The 22,387-nt window shown below is 39.0% G+C and overlaps 1 protein-coding gene across 3 annotated transcripts in view; it reads right to left on the bottom strand.

Annotated features, from left to right (window-relative positions):
• The window catches only part of cacnb4b (calcium channel, voltage-dependent, beta 4b subunit), a 35,557-nt gene extending 13,619 nt beyond the window's left edge, over positions 1-21,938 (bottom strand). Inside the window, exons 1-9 of one of the 3 annotated variants that reach the window (XM_053684565.1) lie at positions 21,777-21,938; positions 19,856-21,652; positions 17,088-17,171; positions 5,814-5,945; positions 5,402-5,524; positions 4,005-4,132; positions 2,933-2,982; positions 2,663-2,682; positions 427-507 (exon numbers count right to left, since the gene is read on the bottom strand). In XM_053684565.1, coding sequence (XP_053540540.1) covers positions 427-507; positions 2,663-2,682; positions 2,933-2,982; positions 4,005-4,132; positions 5,402-5,524; positions 5,814-5,945; positions 17,088-17,171; positions 19,856-19,918 — 681 coding nt within the window. In that variant the 5' untranslated portion in view covers positions 19,919-21,652; positions 21,777-21,938. Of the gene's footprint in view, positions 1-426; positions 508-2,662; positions 2,683-2,932; positions 2,983-4,004; positions 4,133-5,401; positions 5,525-5,813; positions 5,946-11,724; positions 12,519-17,087; positions 17,172-19,855 lie in introns of those variants that run through there. The other 2 variants (XM_017480776.3, XM_017480777.3) reach the window with 2 other exon arrangements.
• Between the last annotated feature and the right edge of the window lie 449 nt (positions 21,939-22,387).

Genomic DNA, 22,387 nt, shown 5'->3' with positions numbered 1-22,387 from the left:
TCAAATGGAAAACTTTTTTTTTTTTTTTTTTTTAAGCTGTATGAACTATAAAGGGTTAATATTAAAATTTAAGATGTGAATTGAATATGACTTTATGACTTGGAAAGGAATGGAATTGAAGTGGAACAGTATGAAAAATGTTGAACCACAAAATTAATATGTTGGGTTTCAGTATAATGATATCTAATTACTACGTCACATTGTAAATCAGATAACTAGAAACGACATAACATTGTATTGGATGAAGCTTGCATTACTTGATTTGTGCGATCACACTTTGTCAAACTTGCTTGCTTTTCATGATAATCATATTAATGACTAATATTAATTCTATAACTATGTCAGCTTTTATTATCTCATTATATCATCACATTCCAATTGAAAGCCTTCAATATGATTAGACCAATCAAATCTTTAAATGCTTACCTCATATCCTTTTAGGGATGGACCAACCAGAACCACAGGCCTCATGGAGGGCACGACATCATAGGGAGGCACATGCTCAGTCTGTAAAGAGTCATAGATATGCAGACATTACTTTTAGTTCAGTGTGTCAATAATCATGATTGTAATCTTATAACACAGTACTGTTGAATTCTGATTGGTCAGAAGGTGTCGATTCAGTTCCTATAACAGCAGCTCTGACAATAGTGCCAGCTGCAAGGTTTATATTAACGCGCTCAGCTGAATATGTTATCATGTATAAAATAACTTGGGGGATGCTCCACATAACCAGATTAAAACATCTTTGTAATCGATACTGTGGTGAAAAATGTTTATTTAGCATTTTTCGGAGTCTCCAGAGTCAGTGCGTTGGAACGGTCAGGTAAAGCTATGAAATTTTCAGACACGGGAAAGTCTTCATGACAGAAGGCTTTGCGGTTTCTCTGCAACATGACAAGCTGCATGTTTGTGTCTTATTGACTTCACGAGTAAGAAAAAAGGACAGAATGGGAGGGAATGATGGGTTATAGTGTTATAATAACAGGAAATTGTTTTGCAGATGCTTGTCAACATTAAATTGAACTATAATCCAGAGGTCCGGAACCTGTGGCTCTTTGATGAAAAAAAAAAATAAAAAAAAATCATGTGTCCCGTGAGGTGTCTCATCCTTTACTAACATATCATCGTTAAAAACATAACACATCACTAGAGCTCAGCTTCCTGCAGAAAATGAAAAGTCAGTTACATTTCTTTGGTTGTACAGCCTACCGAAATGAATGAAAAGTCAGTTTACAATAATACATCTCCAGAGTTGTTCCAGCCAGTGCACGTATGCAGTGATGTGCGCACGTGTCACGACACCAATCAACGGCAAACCACTTATGTTTCTATGGTAACCTCTCACCCTCAGATTCAAGCAGCTACCTAGCCAGTTCGTGGAGATGGCGAAAAGACAGAATTCAGAGGAGCATCGGAAAAATTTCAAAGTGGATGGACTGAAACGTATGCTTTTATTGAACGCTCTGCTGTATCTGATTTGCACAGAACATATTCCCTCGTTTAAATAAATCAATCGTTAAAAGACATTCGCTTTTGCAGCAAGGTAACCCGTGGGTGAAAGTCGAAGGAAGGTGTGCACGGAGCGCCAACGTAAACTGCAAGCCGGACAGCAGCAGATGCAAGCGTGGACAGGGGCGACTGGAAGCCTGCATGCTGCCAGCTTTGCTGGCTCATTAGAGAGTGTAAGACAAGGAAAACCTTTTACTGACGGAGGATATATTAAGTCATTCATCTTGAGTATGGCAGTTGAACTGTTTGCGGATTTCCTGAACAAGCAGAAAATCATTCGGAAATGAAAAGGCGTGCCCCTGTCGGTCCCAACAGTGCATGACTTCTTGATCTCTTGCACTGAAGGAGTCCACACACATGTCTGTATACACACACGCACACACAGAAGAGGTTTTATGCTGCTCAGGTGGAAACTCAACCTCAAAGAAAAAGCCCTGCACAATTAATTCCATATTGCAACATGTTACGTATTGTAACGATTTGTTTTTGTTGTCTGTTCACCTAAACAAATTATTTGTTGTTGAAATGTTACTGAAAAAAAAAACATGTTATTTATAATACTAAAATATTCGTTTTTGCAATGACTCTTTTGAAAAAAAAAAAAAAGGCATCAATCCCTGCCATAAACAGATAAAAAGTAAAAAGTATTGTTCTTTAATAGATAAATAATTGTCCGCGTTGGCAAATTGCTGCACTATGAGAAGAATTAAACACCTCGGGATGTGATGTTATTCAAAAATAATCGACTTCGAGGTGACAATGCTTCTTCGCATCATAGCACACTATTATTGATCGTTTTTCTATAAAACCGCACACTGTTGCGTTTTAATCCTTACTTAGAATAGGCATAGTGAAGCAATTGTACTTCCATGTACTTAATTAATTACTCTCTTGTGCTTACCACTTTACTAGTTTACTGTTTTTTGGGGTTTTTTTTTTTTTTTTTTTTTTTTTTTTGCTGATTGCTTCTTTAATTGTTGTTCAATCTGTCTTAAGATGCTGAAAGCATGCAATTTGTTTATGGGATAAATAAGCTAACTAATTATCAGAGCGAAATTTGAAGATCAGATAATATCAGCTTTTAAGCTTCCATTACTGCGTTGTATGATCAGTACAGATTGAGATGACTGTGCCCATGTTGTACACTTACCACTTTTTGTTTCTGCTTGCCTGCAAAGAGAAAAAGAAACAGGACTTCAGAATAGTTGTTCTGGCATCAGCAAATGTCTAAAATTAATGCGTCCGGTCAGAACATTATAATTCGCTGCCCAACGCTCACAAGAAGCTGCTTGTTCTGTCTTTAGCCTTACGCAGGACAGTGGTGAAGTAAAATCGCCCACTGATGTTTTTTCGTGGTGATTCCTGTGACCCCACCCACCCCCAATCTCCCAAAGCCCCTCCCCCCAGACCACAGGCTCACCTGATGACATCACATCCCCCAAGCTGGAGGAGGAGCTTCCACTGGACTTACTAAAGAGACGAGCGAACAAACAGAGACAAAGAGAGCACAGTATTAGGGTGCCTCTTTATACACAACAATGTTCTACTCTATATAACCTATATCTATAATGTGTTAATATATCATGGATCACTGATTACTACTACAACTATTACAACTATAAGGATCAGTACTTATCATATTATAATACTGTAATTAATATAAATTTGCCTCATAAGCATTCGGTATATCCGTAAAGAGATATACAACTTAAAACTAAAAAAATTACAATCTAATCTTATTCTAACTATTCTAAAGTTGTATTATTTATGAATTGTTGTAAGAAATAATTTGTAGGTATTATATGGAGTATTACTTTATACTGGGATGAAGATTAGAATTCTGTATGCTTATGTACTGAAAGAGATCATTTGGGACATATTTGAAACAAAACAATACTTTTTAAACAAATAAGACAGAAAGGATTTATGATTTGACACAAACCATGTATGGAAACGTCCAAGTGATTTGATTAAATATTAAATGCCAAAAATGGTCATAAATAGCTTAAACCCATCTGACAAGAACAATTTCTAACATTTGTATACTAAATAAATTTTAATAATTTTTCTGCATAGCACCAACCAAATTTCTTATTATCTACATAATACAGCATCTCACTATTTCTACCTACCTACCTATATATATATATATATATATATATATATATATATATATATATATATATATATACACACACACTACATATTTCTATATCTATGTAGAGCATTTGATTTTCTGGGAACAGAATGCAATTAAGGGAAAAAAAAAAAACTTTCAGAAACTGAACCAAACTCGTGTCTTGTCTGTTCAAAACAAAATACAGTTTCATGACAATTAGTAAAGCATATTAGAGAAAAATTCACAAATGCAGTAACAATGTAAATTTTTTAAAAAATTATTTTATTTTTTACAAAAAAAAAAAAAAATCCCCAACGCTTTGTGGAAAACCAAATGCTCTAATTTAATTCTCGAATGGCCTTCCGGCGCTTACCCTTGAACACGGCTCTTCTTCTGCTCCAGTTGGGCTCGGATGTTTTCCAGCTTCAGAGGGCTGGGGATGAAGCCGATCTCACAGCCCTCTTTCACCAGCCGCCCGATCCACCAGTCATTATTGAACTTCTACAGTTTGATGGAATAAGGGAACAAAGAAAGGACGTGTTGAGGCAAGTGCTTTCTTTTTGTTAATCGTTTTTTTTATTTTTATTTTTTTTTTACTGTGGCTAAACTTAATACATCAGCCATTATTGAACATCTGAGGTTGGTTAGAATAATGGACTAAGAAAGAAGACTCATGGGAAAATATCTTTTGGGAGGTTCCCATCGTTTTTGTGCATTTAATATTACAGCTCCAAAAGTTATTACATTTTCACCGTGGAATAGAATTAGGGAATTAGGAAATGACATGCCTGGGTGGGTTCACCAATATGCAGCAAACTCACAGTTAATATATATTTCTATTAATATATCCTACATCAATGTACAGTATGACCTCTATTATATTTAGTTCTACTTGGATGGTACTGGCCTTTATAAGTAAATTAAAATGGTGATATTTACTTGTCACGACAAGTCAGCAGAGTGCACTTTGAAATTCTGCATTGATACCCTTTTCCTTTTTTAGATTTTCTCCCATTTTTCTCTCCAGTTTGGACGCCTGCCATTTCCCACCCACTCAAAGAGTACGGCCAATTTCTCTCTTGACCCTTGGCCACAGATGGCTGTAGCATCGTCGCTATTTGAACTCGCAATCTCCTGATGATTGGGAACCAACTGGGAGTCACATTGATACCTGATTGTGTTTTGATTATTTTTATTATTATTATTATTATTTTAAATTCTTACTGTACATGCAGCTTTTTAGGCAGAGGCAGTTGGTACAATGAGCTAGCAGCTCTAAGCCCCCGTGTTTTCCAATGATAAAAAATCATCAATAGAAGATTTAATTTACAACATCCACATTAGATTATTTGCAGTTAACTAAAAATTCTGGACTTTTGTGAAACCGAGTGCAACAGCACCACCAGTGGTCATAAGAAAAATACACAGAATGGTACCAACTAGCAACCACTGGCCTGATGTCTTTTAAGATTCATGCAACCCATCAGTGACGGTCATGTCATGTATTTACACAGAGTGAAATGTCTTTAGATTTGATCTCCATTTGGGCCGATATGTTTCAGCCTGTATTACTCATACATCTCTAACACTCATCATCAGTGTGTGAGAAGGCACAGATGCAATATAATGCAAAACAAAATAATATCAATTTACACCAATCATCCTGTTCAAAAGTTTACATCCCCCTGGTTCTTAATGTATTATGTTGCCTTCTTGAGCATCAGTGAATGTTTGCACATTTGTAATACTAATGATGTGAGGCCACCATACCTCTTTGATATGCAGGAAGTCCTTAGCATCAAATGAAATCGCTGTTCCTGGCACAGGCACATCTTCGTCCAGCGCTCCACAATAACTGACATTAGTCTTCACGGCGAAGGCCACCGCTTTGGCCTGTAACATCACATATACATTAATGACAGCAGTTATGTAATAAAAGAAGGCACAATGTTGAACAACCATAATCATAAACGCATCTATCTTAACCATGATCCAGGATCCAGCACTACACCTAGGTATCACTGTGTATAATACAGAACACACTGAATTATGAAATTTAACTGTGTCATGCGTTGCATCTTAAATGAGCATTACTGGCATGATGAAAACCAAGACAGCATTGCCAAAGTGAACAAATATAGCAGGATATATTAAAGTGTAGTATTGTATAGTGTAGAGTAACCTTCGCTCTCTCCAGCTGTACGGCGGCCTGCTGCTCTCGTTCTTGCCGGCCCTGGCTCCCCACATCCTGCCTCTCCTCCTCCAATGACACATCCGAGTCGGACGGCCTGCTAGTGTAGGAATCAGCTGAGCCCTGGAACGAAAGACAACAGTGCACCGGTTACACACTTACACATACATGTACTATGCACCTAAGTAACAGATTTATCCGTAGCCTTCTGAGAAATGGCACAGTGATTTAATCACTGTGCACTGTAGTAAACCAGTGTTACATCAAACCGAGGCAATTAAAATTACGTTATACCAAAAGTAAAATAGTTTCCTCCGTACTACTCATCACGAAAATCTCAAAATCACAAGCTCTGACGCAGACTACATCAAAAAGCTCTTCAAGAGTCCTGAAAGAGGAAGAAGCAAAATACCTGTAATCTGAGAATCTCAAACTAGCAAAAACAAACAACAACAACAACAACAACAACAACAACAAAAAGAATATACATTTGCATGTTGAAATATAATTCCCCAAACTTAACATTTACTCAGTGTAATATCTTAAACTATCTTTTTATAGGCTGTTTAACCACAGAAAGCATAACTAATGGCAGTATTTTTCCAAACAAATGTTGAATATTATGCCACTTCATATGATTTTCCACCCACAACCTTTTAATCTCATTATTAATATAAAAAAAAAATAGCAAAGAATCCGATGACTCATATACGTACAGATATACTTCTCTATTTTCTGTTTTCTTAGTTCTCCATTATTAAGAGGACGTTTTAAGATGACTTCATTAACTCTCTTTCACACAACTACATCTTGAGTGCACAGATCCAGCACATTAAATAGATAGTGCTCATGTAATAACATCATATTATTCCTGCAAGATCTCCAGCTTACTACTGTCTCAGCCAGCGCATGCAGTACCTTTTCTGGACCATGAAAGACCTCGCAATACAAAATCTGTACGTTTTCATCTGGGATCCCCATGAGGTCTTGAGAAAGCTCCATCGTCATGATCCAAGAAGGAAAGAAGCAGCTGGAATAGATCTCAATCAAACCTTAAAAAACAAAGTCCATCACCTGTATACTGATCGTTATGCCTCGCTAAGATAACAAAGGAGATGCTACGAGCGAGCTCACAAGTTCTGGGTTAATATGAACTCTGGGTAAAGGAGTTTTGTTGTGAAAATCCAACTGGAAAAGACATTAGCTCAAGTCAGTGAAATCAGCGGTTGGGTCAATATCGCATTAGCGAGAGAAAAAGCCTTGCAGTCGGCTAAAAAAAAAACCCCACACACTCCAACACACCAGCCATGTCAAAGCACTTTTTCCTCCATTGAAGCAGCAGGCGTTTGGCTCAGGCTTACTTCAGCAGGGACCCAATTGAGCACGGCAAGTCCAATCACAAAACGCCTGATTCGGGAAACAAGAACTGCACATGCACGCTTATCTTTCACCCCCAGAAGTGATGATTCTGGGGAAAAACTGGGATTCAAATGAACGTCCTTCATTATTGATTTCGATGAGATAACACTGTTCTTGCTGCCAAATGACATCTTGGGGTCAGTTGATGCATTTTACAGACTTAAACCGTAATTAATAATGCTGTTCTTGTGCTTCGTACATATACAGTACATTAGGTTTACTCTTCCAGTACTTTCTATTGTTATGCTGAAAACATTGCAAATCTGACTCGCTTGTTTAATAATGTGATTTTAGAGCAGTTAGCAAATTTGGATATAAATGACTATAGATATGGAAGGCAGAAATGTTTAGCCTTTTCCACAACTGTAAGACATGTTTCTTTTTGTAAGGTAATGCTGGGCACAGTATGACGCTAATTTAATACAATGATGACTTTCTCTAGAGGAATATTCCAGCATTTTTTCAACCTAATCTCTATCTACAGCATCTGTAGCATATGCAGTTACTACAGGCAATAATTTAACACATTTCCCTGTGTAGCTGAAAAAGAAAATCTGATTACTTTAAAATCTGATTACTTGAAAATCTGATTACTTGAAATTAAAATAGAAGTCTAAGGGCAGTTGTTGACTATCAATAACGTTTAAGCGATTTAACATTTTAACACAGGTGTTAAAGTTGATTTTCTGGTGGCCAAGTCAAGTTATTAAGATTACTTATATGTATTTCACCACTCAGCGATTTCCAGATTTTTCCTCAAGGAGAGGCGTCTGAGATAGCGTTCACAGTACTGTCTAGACCACTGCCTTTAAAGCCAAGCACAGGCCTTTAATTAAAATAATTGGGGGATAGAAAATGACTAAAGAATCATTGTGCTTTTTTCCCCCATCTGCTGTTAACTGCCATATAACATAAAAGCTGCAACACCAGCCCAGGGCATTACACCTCCCTGCCAATAGAGGTCTCACTTTTCTGTGTTCTAGTGCATCCTCTGACCTCAAATTTCTGTTCACTTTCCCATGTCAAATATAAAAGCTCACACCCTTCAGTATCTCTTTGCAAAGTCTTACCAATTCTCAAGGTATGTACGCCTTGTTTATCCCTCATAGCCTTGCATGTGTTTACTTTTCTTCTGACTACTCTTCAGTTATCCTTTATTATTTTGAAATGCATATGGTCTGCACTTGTCTGCACATATCCTGAGTCCAGTGGTTTAAAGAATACTTCCCTTGCACCATTCTGAACTCTTTACCACATTACCAGTTTGTCTGTCGTGGTGCAGAAAAATCCTATTACTTTTCAGCTCTACCAGATTCCAGGGAAGTTTTTACCTTTATACTTGAAGAGATGTATAACTCAAACAACTCAAAAGTGCCTTTCATCCCTGCTCTCATCCGTAGTCTATATGGTGAACCTTTAACTAAATAAAAATAGCAATGGATAGCATATCCCTAATTATGTACACAGGGTGTCTCCTCACAACGTCCATCTCCTATATCCCATGAGGAAAATAAATCGAGAACTTACAATTTGGACCTTTCATTGTCATGATGTATGCCTTTTTCTTTTATGTCATACAGTGCAAAATGAGAGCCCAGAGACTAATAAAGAAGAATATGACAGATTATGTAAAAGAGGCTCTGGGCTACATTCATCCCTCAACCTCACCCCTAGGATAGTGGACTCAGATCCTGCATCGTTTATAGGCCTTAAATGAAGAAATTCCGATCTTCATTACCCTTGGTGCTTTCAGTGCTATAAAAAGTGGTGTGGGTAACAGGCATGTTCACTAAATGTGGTCTGAACAACACATGTAACCTGTGCCACAGTTATCACAGTTTCAAGTCACTGTGAATATTTAGTCATGTCCTATGGCCTGGTTAATGCCCCCTCCATGTCTTCCAATCCTTTGTAAACAAACTCATCTATGAGTAGCTAAACTAATTTATTCTGATTGATTTCCTATTTGATTGGGAACACATTAAAATGTATGTATGGTATACATCATCATATGTATCTGTGCACAATCATCTCCAATCAGTCTAGAACCCCATGCCATCTACCTGCAGGTATATTAGAACTATAACCAAGTCCTCACTGTTCATGGTTTCACATAGTGCTTGATTTTAGCACTGATCTACCCATCTCCCAAGGTTATACTACCATTTCAGTAATCATTGTCTGATTTACTAATCATAATCTAAAACCTCTAGCACCCATTGCCATGGACACAGCCAAAATCATTTTTTAAGAAGTTTATATTAAAGTATCCCTGAAGATGTTTCATGTCTGGAAAGCTTTCTGCCAGAAAATGAAAATCAACATCAGTCTCTCCTCTGATAATCATTGTGGTTAATACTGTGCCCTAGAGTTGATATGGCCGCATTGCACAGCCCTACACTCAGCTATAAATACAGCCTATAACGTCTACATAGTTCAAATTTAACACTATAACTGTTACAGTCTAACAGTAAATGTCTTAACAGTAACAGGTCGTGAGTTCAAAACCCCAGCGCTGCCACTGTTGGGTTCGTGAGCAACCCCTTAACCCTCAACTGTTCAGATGTATAAATGAAATAAAATGTAAGTTGTTCTGGATAATGGTAAATGTAATTCTGTTTATTTCTGGTTTTCCATGGTCCATTAAAAGGAAAAAAACGAAACACTTCCTTCTTTACTTTGAGCTTTGCTCTTGGGGAAAAAAAAGGTGTCATCTAGCACTCTAAAGACTTCTTTCTGGAGAAACCTTTAAAGGTTCTATATAGAACCCTACAAAAGAGGGTTTCCCTTTCCGAGTGGGTTAAAAGTTGACCCAATTACGGAATCCTGTGTAAATAAAAAAAAAAAAAAGGAAGAAAAATGTTTGCCATCACCATTTTGGTAACGCATAACCACAAATTCTTCCATCTATAAAAAAATTTAATTGTATATATATATATATATATATATATATACCACCTCTAAAAGGTTATATACATATTTAGATTTCGAAACTATTTATAAACGTTGGTGGACAAATCAGGTTTCTAGTTGCCCTGGACAAGCAGATATCGTGTCCAGGCTATTTTATGACTTCCTTAGTTTCCTTTATTAGTCTGTATTAATGCCCTTAACGAGCAAGCCAGCTGTGCATACATTATTACATTAAGTCAGTTAACAACTTTTAGTCTGAGTTAGCTTTCTGAGAATCCAAAACAGGACTGGGCAGAACACTTAAGCTTTTATTTGCTCTGTAGACTAAAAAAATGTACGATTTGTCCACCCCTGATAAAGGCATAAACATTTACTGACCACCCCAACAGCATTTATACTTTTATCACTTTCATTTAAAGTAAATTTACTGAAAGCGCATACAGTCAAAGATGTTTAGAGCTAAAAGGACCCAACTGAGATTCTCTAATAGTCCTCTGATAGACTTAAATCCACAACCTTAGATTCATTATCTCCGAACCTTAACCGCTGAACTACCACTGCCCCAACAACTGCCCTTAGACTTTCATTACAGCCTTTTCTTTCTGTTCTTCAGTACAGTGTCTTTCTTGTTTTTCTTGCTACAGATACAGTAGATTATTCCTTAAATAAACTTTGAGTGCTAAACCAGTAATGAAAATGTTTGGTTCATTTACATTTGAATGCCATGTGTATAATAGTATATTGCTGCCATTCTTGTCTTGAGCCATAATCACATTCTACACATGTGAATCAACACCCACCCACAAAAATTTGGATACATTTGGATACAAACACAGAGCACTTTGCACCATTGTCCAAAATATCTCTCATCGTGACAACACACAGGGAACGTTACATCACACCACGTGACACACGAGCAGGAACTCACGTAGCGCCTGCTGACACACACAGTAGCTTTTTCTGTTCCCTTGCGCGATAGCAGGTGTTCAAGAGGGCCACGTAAACCATGTGACTCATTTCACGCTACACATCATCACCTGGCCAGTCGTGCCCGGAACAGGGCTCTGGCGCTTTAAAACAGCCACGGCGAATGCAGCTTTCTGATAGCCAGAGCTTTTATCATGATATATAAAGCGAGCTTGAGTTTAAAAATAAGTATGATGCAAATCATTGCACTATAGAGAAAGAAGTGGTGTTATTCTCTTTATATGAGATAAAAAATAAAACGAGAGTTGAATGTAAATGTATACTATTGATAATATATATGAACACACACACACACACACACACACACACACACACACACACACACACACACACATACAGATGGACCAGGCTCCACTGAACATGTACACCCCAGTGATCAGATGGATGCATCTCTGAATATCGTGTTACAGTGAATCTCCCAGGGCCTATGTGTGCAGCACAGCTGAGCCAGTGCTTATCGCACACATACAAGAGCAGCAGCAGCAGCAGTCTGAATACACACATAGACTTTAACGAAAAAAAATAAAATAAATCTCAGTCAGGAAGGAAAGAATGAAAGAAAAACAAAAACGCTCACACTCACCGCCTCCGAGTCTTCAAATCCATGCAGGTACAAATTGTCATACATGGAGGTTTGCTATTCCAGAGAGATCCTCTTCAAGAACAGAAGGAAAAAAAAAAAGACAGAGCGGGGAGGAGGTGGAGATGGAGAGGTGGGGGAGGAGGAGAGAGCCACCAACACCACCACCACCAAAAAAAAAAAAGGGTTGTTGAGGGGGATGACAATCCCCTCGCTCACTAGAGGAAGGATGAGGAGGAAAAATGCAAGAGATGCCAGAAAATGGAATGGAGAAAGAGAGAAAGGTAGAGATAGAGAGAGAGAGAGAGAGAGAGAGAGAGTGAGAAAGAGAGAAGGAAAGAAGGCAGGCCCGTATAGAAGGATTGGCCTGCAGCTTGGAGAAGATCCCTGGTTCAGCCTCCGATTCTCTCACATCCTGAGGCTGGGAGAAGCTCCCCGGAGGCTGCACAATGCTTGCATTTCATTATCCCTCAGTACACACACACACACACATACATGCACACGCACATGCGTATGGCTCCGTGCACCACCGAGAGACAGATAGACAGAGAGAGAGGGGGACAGATAGAGAAAGGGAGAAACGAGAGAGAGAAAGAGAGAACCCTTCCTCAGTCTGAGACTGATGACACACTTGGTTAGCTCAATCCTGATTGGCCAAGCAGGTGATGACGCATATTCTCCTTGGCTGTGAAGCGGTAGATGTTTTCTGATGGGGGTTCAATGTACAGTAATAAGCCTAATTTGCGCTGTGTAGTCCACACTGTTACACTGCACTGACCTCAGATTGAATCTGACAACACTACCTGGGCTATCCTTGATGAATAGGAAGGCTTGCTCTATAATTAGATTTGCACAAAAAAAAAAAAAAAAAAAAAAACATCAATGAGAATGTTGTCACTAGATCACCTGTGATAAGTGTTCAGACAATTTGAGCACAATTTGTTCATTTGTTCCTCTTACATCTGATTAGTAAGAGCATAAAAATAGTAAGCAGACATTCAAGGAAATTCCCTTCAGAAAAAAATGTAAACATTTATGTAAATAAAGAATATATGATGTTGGTATATTCATAATTGTGGACTATATATACACAATCAGATGTAAAAACAAGTACACTCCATGGAAATTGTTTTTGTTTGACATATTTGAAGAAGCAAACATTTGGTCCTCTTTGAAAGTGCCTATTAAAAAACCTGTTACACTCTATCAAATGACACATAAAATTTACATTTTGTAGTAATTTTCACAATTTAAATTCTCAAAAAAAAAAAACCCAGATCAGTCACATGTACACCCTTACATTTATCACACCGTCAAATCCATATAATTTGAACCAGGTGTTCAAGATTGGGTGCCAGTGATCAGAACCTGCTTAGGGAGTGCAAGTGGAACCGGTCTTATTTATACCCATCTTATATCTACTGTCTGGTGTTCCCTTTGATATTGAGGTGTGTGGTGTCATCATGTGGATGCCTATGAGTCTGGAAAGGGATTTAAAAATTCCACCTTAAGGAAAACAATCAACAAGTGGCGCAGATTTCAAACGGCTGCCAATTTATGCAGGACTGGCCGTCCCAGCACATTCAGCCCAAGAGCAGACCATCTAATGCAAAAAGAAGACTCCAAGAACCATCAGATTTCATCACAGGATCTACCAATCTTGCAACTTTTGGTGTCAAAGTGTATGTTTCTACAATCAGAAAGAAACTGCACAAATTTGACTTGCATGTGAGGCATGCAAGGAAAAAGCCTTTGCAAGACTACAGTTTGCCAATGAGCATATAGACCAGGCCTTTTGGAACAAATGAATCAAATATAGAGTTGTTTGGCAACAATAACAGTAGACATGTTTGGCGCAGACCAAAGACAGCATTTCAGGAGAAGCACCTCATACCAACTGTGAAGCACGGTGGTGGAAATGTTATGGTTTGGGGTTGCTTCACTGCCTCAAGGACTGGACAGCTTGTATTCATTCAACTATGAATTCTGCATCATGTCACATAGTGCTTGAAGATAATGTGAGGCCATCTGTCCAAAAGTTGAAGCTGAACTGAAAGGGTTATGGAATAGCCTAGTCAAAGCTTGGATTTGAATCCCATTGAAATGTTGTGGGGGGATGTGAAACGGCCAGTACATGCATGAAAACCCTCAAACATCTTGAAACTGAAAGAATATTGCATGGAAGAGTGGTCAAAAATCTAAATAAGCTTTACAGATCTTTAATTGGAAAGGGTTTAAACAATGATTTTCATGCTTGTTCAATGAACTATAAACAATTATTGCACCTATGGAACAGTCCTTAAGACACTAACAGTTTACAGGTGGTAGTTAATTAACATCACAGTTACAATAACTGAGGACACTAACGAGACCTTTCTACTGACTCTGAAAAACACCAGAAGAAAAATGCCTAGGGGGCTTGATCACCTGCGTGAACATGCCATAGGCCTGCTGCAGGGAGGCATGAGGACTGCAGATGTGGCCAGAGCAATAAACTGTAATGCCTGTAATGTTCGATGCCTAAAGGCTAGTGCACACTACACGACTTTGTGCGTTGGCAGATCGCTGTGCTGTTCACACTACACGACTTGCTGTTTTGTAATCGGAAGTCTTGAAGTCGTTGTGGTGTTCAGACTAGATGATCTGTCAACGACTCTGTCACCCGATGACTCGATCTGATGTCCGAACTACGTTTTGTCACAAAAACACACGCGAGAAGTGACACGGGTATATGACGCGAAAACCACGTGCGAAACAGGAGTTGTTTATTTGAAGATGGACGTAGGACAGAAACGAGCGTTGTGAGCTGTTTGTGCAATGATTTGTGCTGAAGAAACCCCAAAAAGGAAAAGACAAAGAAAGTGGATGAAAGAATGGATTAACACACGCTGGCAGCAGGGATTGTGTGTGCTACAGAGAGAGTTGGAGGTGAGTAAAAAAATTTTAAAAGTTGTACAGCTTCTCCCCCTTATGCTTCTGCCATAGGTTTCATGGGTTTCCGTTCCTCACGGAGACCTCACCCTGTGCCTTGCTGTCTCATTGACTGTAGCTCGTCGCCGCAATCACTGCCAGTGATGACACTTTTCACACCGCAGGACGTGGAGTCGCCAGACAGCTCCATATATTTAGCGTGCCAAATATCTGTCTGGTGTCGGTGATGCCCCGGCGAGCCTCTTTGATGCGTCTTTCAGAAGTTCACACATAACAATCGACTGCCAATGGGCGAGTGTCGGCGACTTGCAAATCGGGCTTAAAACCGTGTAGTGTGAACTAGGCTTACGACAGTGCTACAGGGAGTCAGCAAAGAGAGCTGATTGTCCTTGCAGTGGAAAATTACATGTAAGCATGTGTCCCCCCAGACGTGATCGAGAACTTGCAAAGGTCTTGGTGAAAGAGTGGGGTAACATCTCACAGCAAGAACTGACAAATCTGGCCCAGTCCATGAGGATGAGATGCACAGTAGTACTTAAAGTAGCCCCCCATTCTTATTTTAAGCCCTGGGTTTCACCTGTGAAAACTGTTGTTAAAAAGGATAAACCAACATGAAGACCAGAGAGCTGTGTATAGGAGAAAAGCAAGCCATTTTGAAGGTGAGAAAAGAGGGGAAATCAATCAAAGGCATTGCACAAGCATCGAGCATAGCAAATACAACAATTTCAAATGTCCTGAAAAATAAAGAAACCTCTGGTGTACTAACAACCAGACATCAAACAGGTCAGCCAAACAGGTCAGCCAATTTCTACTATTTACTTTTGCTAGGAGTGTCTGGTATGAATGGTCTAGCAGGGCCAATCCCAGGACTGTAGATAGGGAGTTCTGGGCCCCCTGAAAAAATATTGATGTGGGCCTCACCGCCTTCCACTCATATCATATACGGTATAAGATATGGGCATGGAGGCCCAAATCTACATATTATTTTAGAAGTTTAATATCATATCACTTTGACACAGTCTATATACTTGTAAAAGAACATGGTAATGTTGTAAACACTTTTATTTCAGAAGTTAAATGTTTATATAAATATCACATAAAAAGCCATTAATAACTTCTTATAAAACATTGTCCTCAAGCAATTATTCAGGACAAACTAATAACATAACAAAAGACAATAAATTACTAAAATAATAAAATACAATAAAACCAATTTTTAAAAAAAGTATCAGCAATATAATAAAAAGTCTTTCTAGCCAGTCTAAGTGTCTAACAGCTAAGTGAACATTCAGACATTTAAAAGAATGCAGTGAAATGTAAAATAAATAAATACCCAGCATCGGGCATAAGGCGGGGTACACCCTGGACAGGGTGCCAATCCATCGCAGGGCACAATCACATACACATTCACACACTACGGACACTTTGGACACGCCAATCAGACTACCATGCATGTGTTTGGACTGTGGGAGGAAACCGGAGTACCCGGAGGAAACCCCCGCAGCACGGGGAGAACATGCAAACTCCACACACACAGGGCCACGGTGGGAATCGAACCCCGACCCTGGAGGTGAGGAGAACATGCTAACCACTAAGCCACCGTGCGCCCTAGTTCAAGTATATCAACTTTATTAATAGGCACTGTATCAAAGATGATCAAATGTTCGTTTGTCCAACTATGTCAATGTTTTCCAATGTTTTCCAATGTTCCTTTCATACGTTTACTTTCATACTTTGAATAAATGTAATACTTTTATAAATAATTTTCTACTTTCACTTGATAGAAGAATTTGAAACTGCACTTCAGCATTTTCCAGAGAATGTATTTTGATGAGTAACCACACTTTTACTTAAATAGAGATTTTCTGTAATTTATTACCTCTGGTTATTTGTATGTGTTAAATTACACTCATATACAGGGCATATACTCATATGGGGCAGTTGTGGTTCAGGTGGTAGAGCGGGTTGTTCACTAATCATAGGATTGACAGTTCGATTCCCGGCCCACGTGACTCCACACGCCGAAGTGTCCTTGGGCAAGACACTGAACCCCCAAGTTGCTCCCGATGGCAAGTTAGCGCCTTGCATGGCAGCTCTGCTACCATTGGTGTGTGAGTAGGTGAATGAGACACAGTGTAAAGCGCTATATAAGTGCGCCATTTACCATTTTACCATATACAATTGTAAGTTGTTTGTATGAGATGCAGTGGAGGCGCGTTGACATGCCAACATATTCTTGTACTAATTTCCCCAAGTCAAATTCCAGCTGGTGAATAAACAATTTCTGACTCTGATAACAGTACTTTCAGTTTATCAGAAAAGCAACACAGCAGCAAAAAATGTTATTAGCATCCATCATCCGCAATCAACCTATAAATTATTGTAATAGATCGGCATGTAGACTGCTCGCTGATGAAGAAAGGAGATGAGCTCACCTGTCTGAGGATGAAGCTGGTGGAGGTGGTGCTGCCATCGGAGCGTTTAAGGCGACTCCGTCTCGAGTACGTTCCTCTGTTCACCTGAGAGGGCAGCAAAGAGCAACTCAGCATGATTTAACAACAGAACTTTATTTCTATATATAGAAAGGATGAACAGATGAGATGTCTGAATGATTGAAAATATTGAAATGATTGCTTATGTATTCTGGACAAAGTAAAAAAAAACACTTGAAAATACATCACTCAAGTGTTTCAAAATGACAAAAACATGACCAAAAATAATGCAAAAAGTCACATAATGTGTAAATGCCATTTCTCACAAAATTTTTACAATTTTCAAACGGTTTCTATGCAAACAGCAATATGCCAAAAAAAAAAAAAATGCAACTATTGCCACTGAACATCTATACAAATGGTCATAATAAAGGCACGGGGGAAAAAAAATAGCCCTTGTACTTCATTCTCAAATTTACATTTCTTGATCTGGTACATACTGAAGCAGCTTACAAGTGAGGCTAAATACAATCCAAGCTTAGAGCTGAGCAGGGCCAAAAGCCCAGCAGTGGCAGTGTGTTAATTCTGGGATTTTTAGGATTGAACTCAGTGTTCCAGTTGCAGTACACAGCCTTCAATGAATAGTTTGGAGGGGGGAGTTGTATTTGATTTTCCAGTGTGTCAAATGTTTGCTTTTTAGTATTGCATTAATGTATATTTTGGCTAATGTAGATACAGGTTATGGATATATGTACCACCGAGACTGTATCTTTAAATTCACGCCCACACTACAAACTGTACACCTTAAACTGCAACAAGTTACACGTACAGTCTCTGTGATGTAGGCGATGTGTTATTTGTTTACAGTAAACCTCACTGCAAAGTGGAGCAGCCATCCTGGACCACTGGAATCCATCTATCAATTAGTTTTCTGTACCGCTTATCCTGCACATGGTCACGAGGAGCCTGGAGTCTATCCCAGGGAACTCAGGGCACAAGGCGGGAGACACACTGGACGGGGTGCCAACCCATCACAGGGCAGAATCGCACACACATTCACATACTATGGACAATCTGGAAATGCCAAATCAGCCTACAGTGCATATCTGGGACTCGGAGTACCTGGAGGAAACCCCTGAAGCACAGGAAGAACATGCAAACTCTGCACACACAGGGACAGAGGCGGGATTTGAATTCCCAACTCCGGTGGTTGAGGCAAACGTGCCAACCACTAAGCCTTGGGCCCTCCATGGACCACCAGAATCATTTTACGTATTAACACCGAATCAGTGACATTCAATCGTTCATACATTCATAAAAAAGCAAGGACGCAAACAAAAACCAACTCAATAGAGCTCTTGAAATATTTAAGTTCTGACATTAAACAACCTGTTACCTTGTGTGATACGTGATTTAATAAAAACACATACACGTATCAGGGCGCACGGTGGCTTAGTGGTTAGCACGTTCGCCTCACACCTCCAGGGTCGTGGAGTTTGCATGTTCTCCCCGTGCTGTGGGGGTTTCCTCCGGGTACTCCGGTTTCCTCCCCCAGTCCAAACACATTCATGGTAGGCTGATTGGCGTGTCCAAAGTGTCCGTAGTGTATGAATGGGTGTGTGAGTGTGTATGTGACTGTGCCCTGCGATGGACTGGCACCCTGTCCAGGATGTCCTCCCTGGGACAGGCTCCAGGTTCCCCGTGACCCTGAAGAAAAGGATAAGCGGTACAGAAGATGGATGGATGGACATACACGTATCAGTTGGCACCATTTGTCACTGAACACTCAATACATTTCCCGTTTAACTTTATACCACAGAATCCCTCCCAGTCGGACCACCCTCCCTCCACCTAAAGCAACGTGGCCACGAATAGCATCCTCTGTGGGCTAGGTTAATTAGGAAGTCCTCATTTGATCCATTTCCGTGAGTCATCGGGGAACGTGAGCCGAGACAGCAGCTGATCATTCTTCTCCGAGTTTTGTTAAAACAGGGCCAAGTCAAAGTGGGTCACTGTGCTCATTTCACTAACGCCACCAAATAGGATGTTCCTCCTGTGGTCAGTAACCGTCAGCGATCTCGGTGTAGCTAAAGTGGAGGCTGCACAAAGCAAACACCAATATTCCTTTGTAAAATGTATGCGGGCACAGGAAAATCACTCAGTGTCGAATAAACACAGACAGTTTTGAACGAATAACATAGCAGCATTTGTGTGCGTGTGTGTTTGTGTCCAGGTGGCTGCAAATGAAGCGTAAATTCAACAATGAAGGAATAACGCATACATATATATATATATATATATATATATATATATATATATATATATATATATATATATATATATATATATATACACACACACACACATATATATATATATATATATATATATATATATATACACATATACACACACACATATATATATATACATATACATATATATATATATATATATATATATATATATATATATAAATATTACACAAAATGGTAGGAAAAATGGTAACTTGTGTTAACATGAACAGTTTTAAGTAAAGTTTGAAATATAAAGAGAGCATAGTGAATTAACTCATCTGTGTATACAACATGAGGATATTCACTGTGAGTCCTAATTTATAGCTAGAATAAAGCACAAATAAATAAAAATGAACTCAAACCTAGATAAGCAGACTGGAGGAATGCAATAAACTGGAGCATAAGTTAAATCGACTCAACTGCACTTTTGAGCTTGAGAACAGGAGGCGTGTGCAGCGCGCTCACGGGCTTCACCTGGAATATGGGCGCCTGGATGCCCTCGCCGATCTTGTTGCGGATGTAGATGTGCCGTGACATTTCCGCCAGCACATCAGTCCACACGGGCGGCTGCGCGGCCGCTGCGCCCCACGGCAGGTTAGGCGGGTTTCTCGCGGTCTGCTCCAGTTTCGCCCGGTTTTGCGCTTTCACGTTCCCAATAAATGCTACTGATGTTACTCCTGCTGCTGTTTCTGCTGGTGCTGCCTCGCGCGCGGACGCTCAACACTGAGTGACAGACAGGTCTGGGTGCGTGCGTGCGCGTGCGTGCGCGCGCGTGACAGTGTACTCGACGCACGCGCTATCGCCGAGTCCGGGTTCAGTTACGTCAGAAAAACAAAAGTAAACTGACCCCATGCTCAAGAGATGAGCTAACCTTTTCTTCCCCTTTCATTTCACCTCTTTGTTCTCCCGTCCCTCGTACTATATTTCTCTTCTTAGTCTTTCTTCGTGAAGGCACTTTCTTTCTTTCCTTTGCACTCTTTCCTGTCTTTTTCTCCTCCTTTCTTCACACAGACCTTTCTTTCTTGACACTCTTTTATTTTCCTCCATTTTTCTCCTACTCACTTACTACATACCTTTTATTTGTTTGTTTCTTTCTTTTTTCCTTTGCACTCCCTCTCTCTCTTTCATTTTCCTGTCTTTTTTCTCACAGACCTTTCTTTCTTCCCTTCTTTCTTTTTTTTTCTTTCTAATCTTTTGTTTTCCCTCAAATTTTCTCTTACTCACCTTTGTTTTTCTGTCTTTCTTTAGTTTGCACACTTTATTTTTTCCCTTTCCTGTCTTTTTCTCCTCCTTCCTTCCTACAGACCTTTCTTTCTTTCGTTCCTTCATTTCCCTCCATTTTTCTCTTGCTCACTTCCTATATACCTGTTTGTTTGTTTCTTTCCTTTGTACACTCTCTCTTTTTCATTTTCCTGTCTTTTTTCTCTTACAGACCTTTCTTACTTTTTTCTTTCTGATCTTTTGTTTTCCCTCAAATTTTCTCTTACTCACCTTTGTTTTTCTGTCTTTCTTTAATTTGCACACTTTCTTTTTTTCACACTTTCTTTTTTCCTTTTTCTCCTCCTACCTTCCTACAGACCTTTCTTTCTTTCATTCATTTTCCTTCATTGTTCTCTTGCTCACTTCCTATATATCTTTGTTTGTTTCTTTTTGTTTCTTCTTTTTCATTTTCCTGTCTTTTTTTGTCTTACTCAGCTCTTACAGACCTTTCTTTCTTTCTTTCTTTCTTTCTTTCTTTCTTTTTTCTCCATTTTACTCTTGCTCACTTCCTATAGTCCTATACATGTTTTCTTTCTTTCCTTTGCACACTCACTCGTTTTCATTTTCCTGTCTTTTTTCTCGTACTCAGCTCTTACAGACCTTCCATTCTTTCTTTCTTTTCTTTGTACACACTTATTAATTTTCCTGCCTTTTCCCACTCTGACCCCCAGCCTATAACGGCTTTCCCTTCTTTCCTTACTTAATGTCTTTAACGTCATTTCTTAATGGTTTTGGCTTTTGGGTGGAATTGTTCAGAATAATCTCAGACAAAGATATACAGTATGTGCTCTCAGTAAGTGCTTTAAAGATGCTAATAATGGTTGAATGCACACTCTACTGCCTAATGACACACTATTACTCATTTTTGTTTGATGCATACCCATAAAACTATGTTAACTTGTGATTTTAAAACAATAGTTTTGAGATTTATCTCCATGATGTGTTCAGTCCAATGTAGTTTGAACATGTTGAGCTTCTTGGTTCCAGCAGAGGGCGCCTCACTTAGCACATCTAAACAAAACAAACAGTTCAAGGTAACTAGTGACTATAATAATATGCTGAGAGATGGTAAGATGAAATAAATAGCAAAATTACTGTACTGGAAATATTATTCATTCTTTTTATGGATGCTAACCTTTTCCATTCAATGCAAGACAGGGTGCTTCCACATATTTACGGTTGAGGTGATTTTTGCCAAGTAAGACATGTTCCTGGATCAACATTTCCATCAATTTCTGATGTCACCAGTGTGTGACAAACAATACTGCTTCAAAACCATTTGGTCTTTCCCTCCCTTTTTACCTGACTGACAAGAAGTAATTATTTTGTGCATTTCTTTATATAGCCCAAAATGTATTATTTATATGTATTTATAAAATGAAAAATTTCTGAAATTCAACTCACATGGCATAATGTAATACAATGTTGAACTACCATAGCTAGTAGACAATTACATAGAGCAGGTTTGTGCTAATTAGCTAATGCCTGAGTTTAGTTAGCTTGATCATCCCTTACAGTCTTTCTTAAGAAATGAATACAATTTACTAATAATTTTTAAGCAGATTTTGCATCCCTGATTTAAGCAGATTTTGCATCCCTGATTCATGTGGTTTGAGTCCAGACACAGTATATTTCCAAAAGTGAATGATTTATTACTAACCTTTTGAATAGGGTAATCAAGGATTAATCAAGGATAATAATAATCTCCATTGTCTTTGAAAACATCAAAGAAAAAGGTTGATCCAA

The sequence above is a fragment of the Ictalurus punctatus genome, chromosome 12 (genome assembly GCF_001660625.3).
Source record: "Ictalurus punctatus breed USDA103 chromosome 12, Coco_2.0, whole genome shotgun sequence".
NCBI classification, from domain to species: domain Eukaryota; kingdom Metazoa; phylum Chordata; class Actinopteri; order Siluriformes; family Ictaluridae; genus Ictalurus; species Ictalurus punctatus.
Note: the sequence above shows the minus strand (reverse complement) of the source record. Positions and strands in the feature narration are given on the sequence as shown.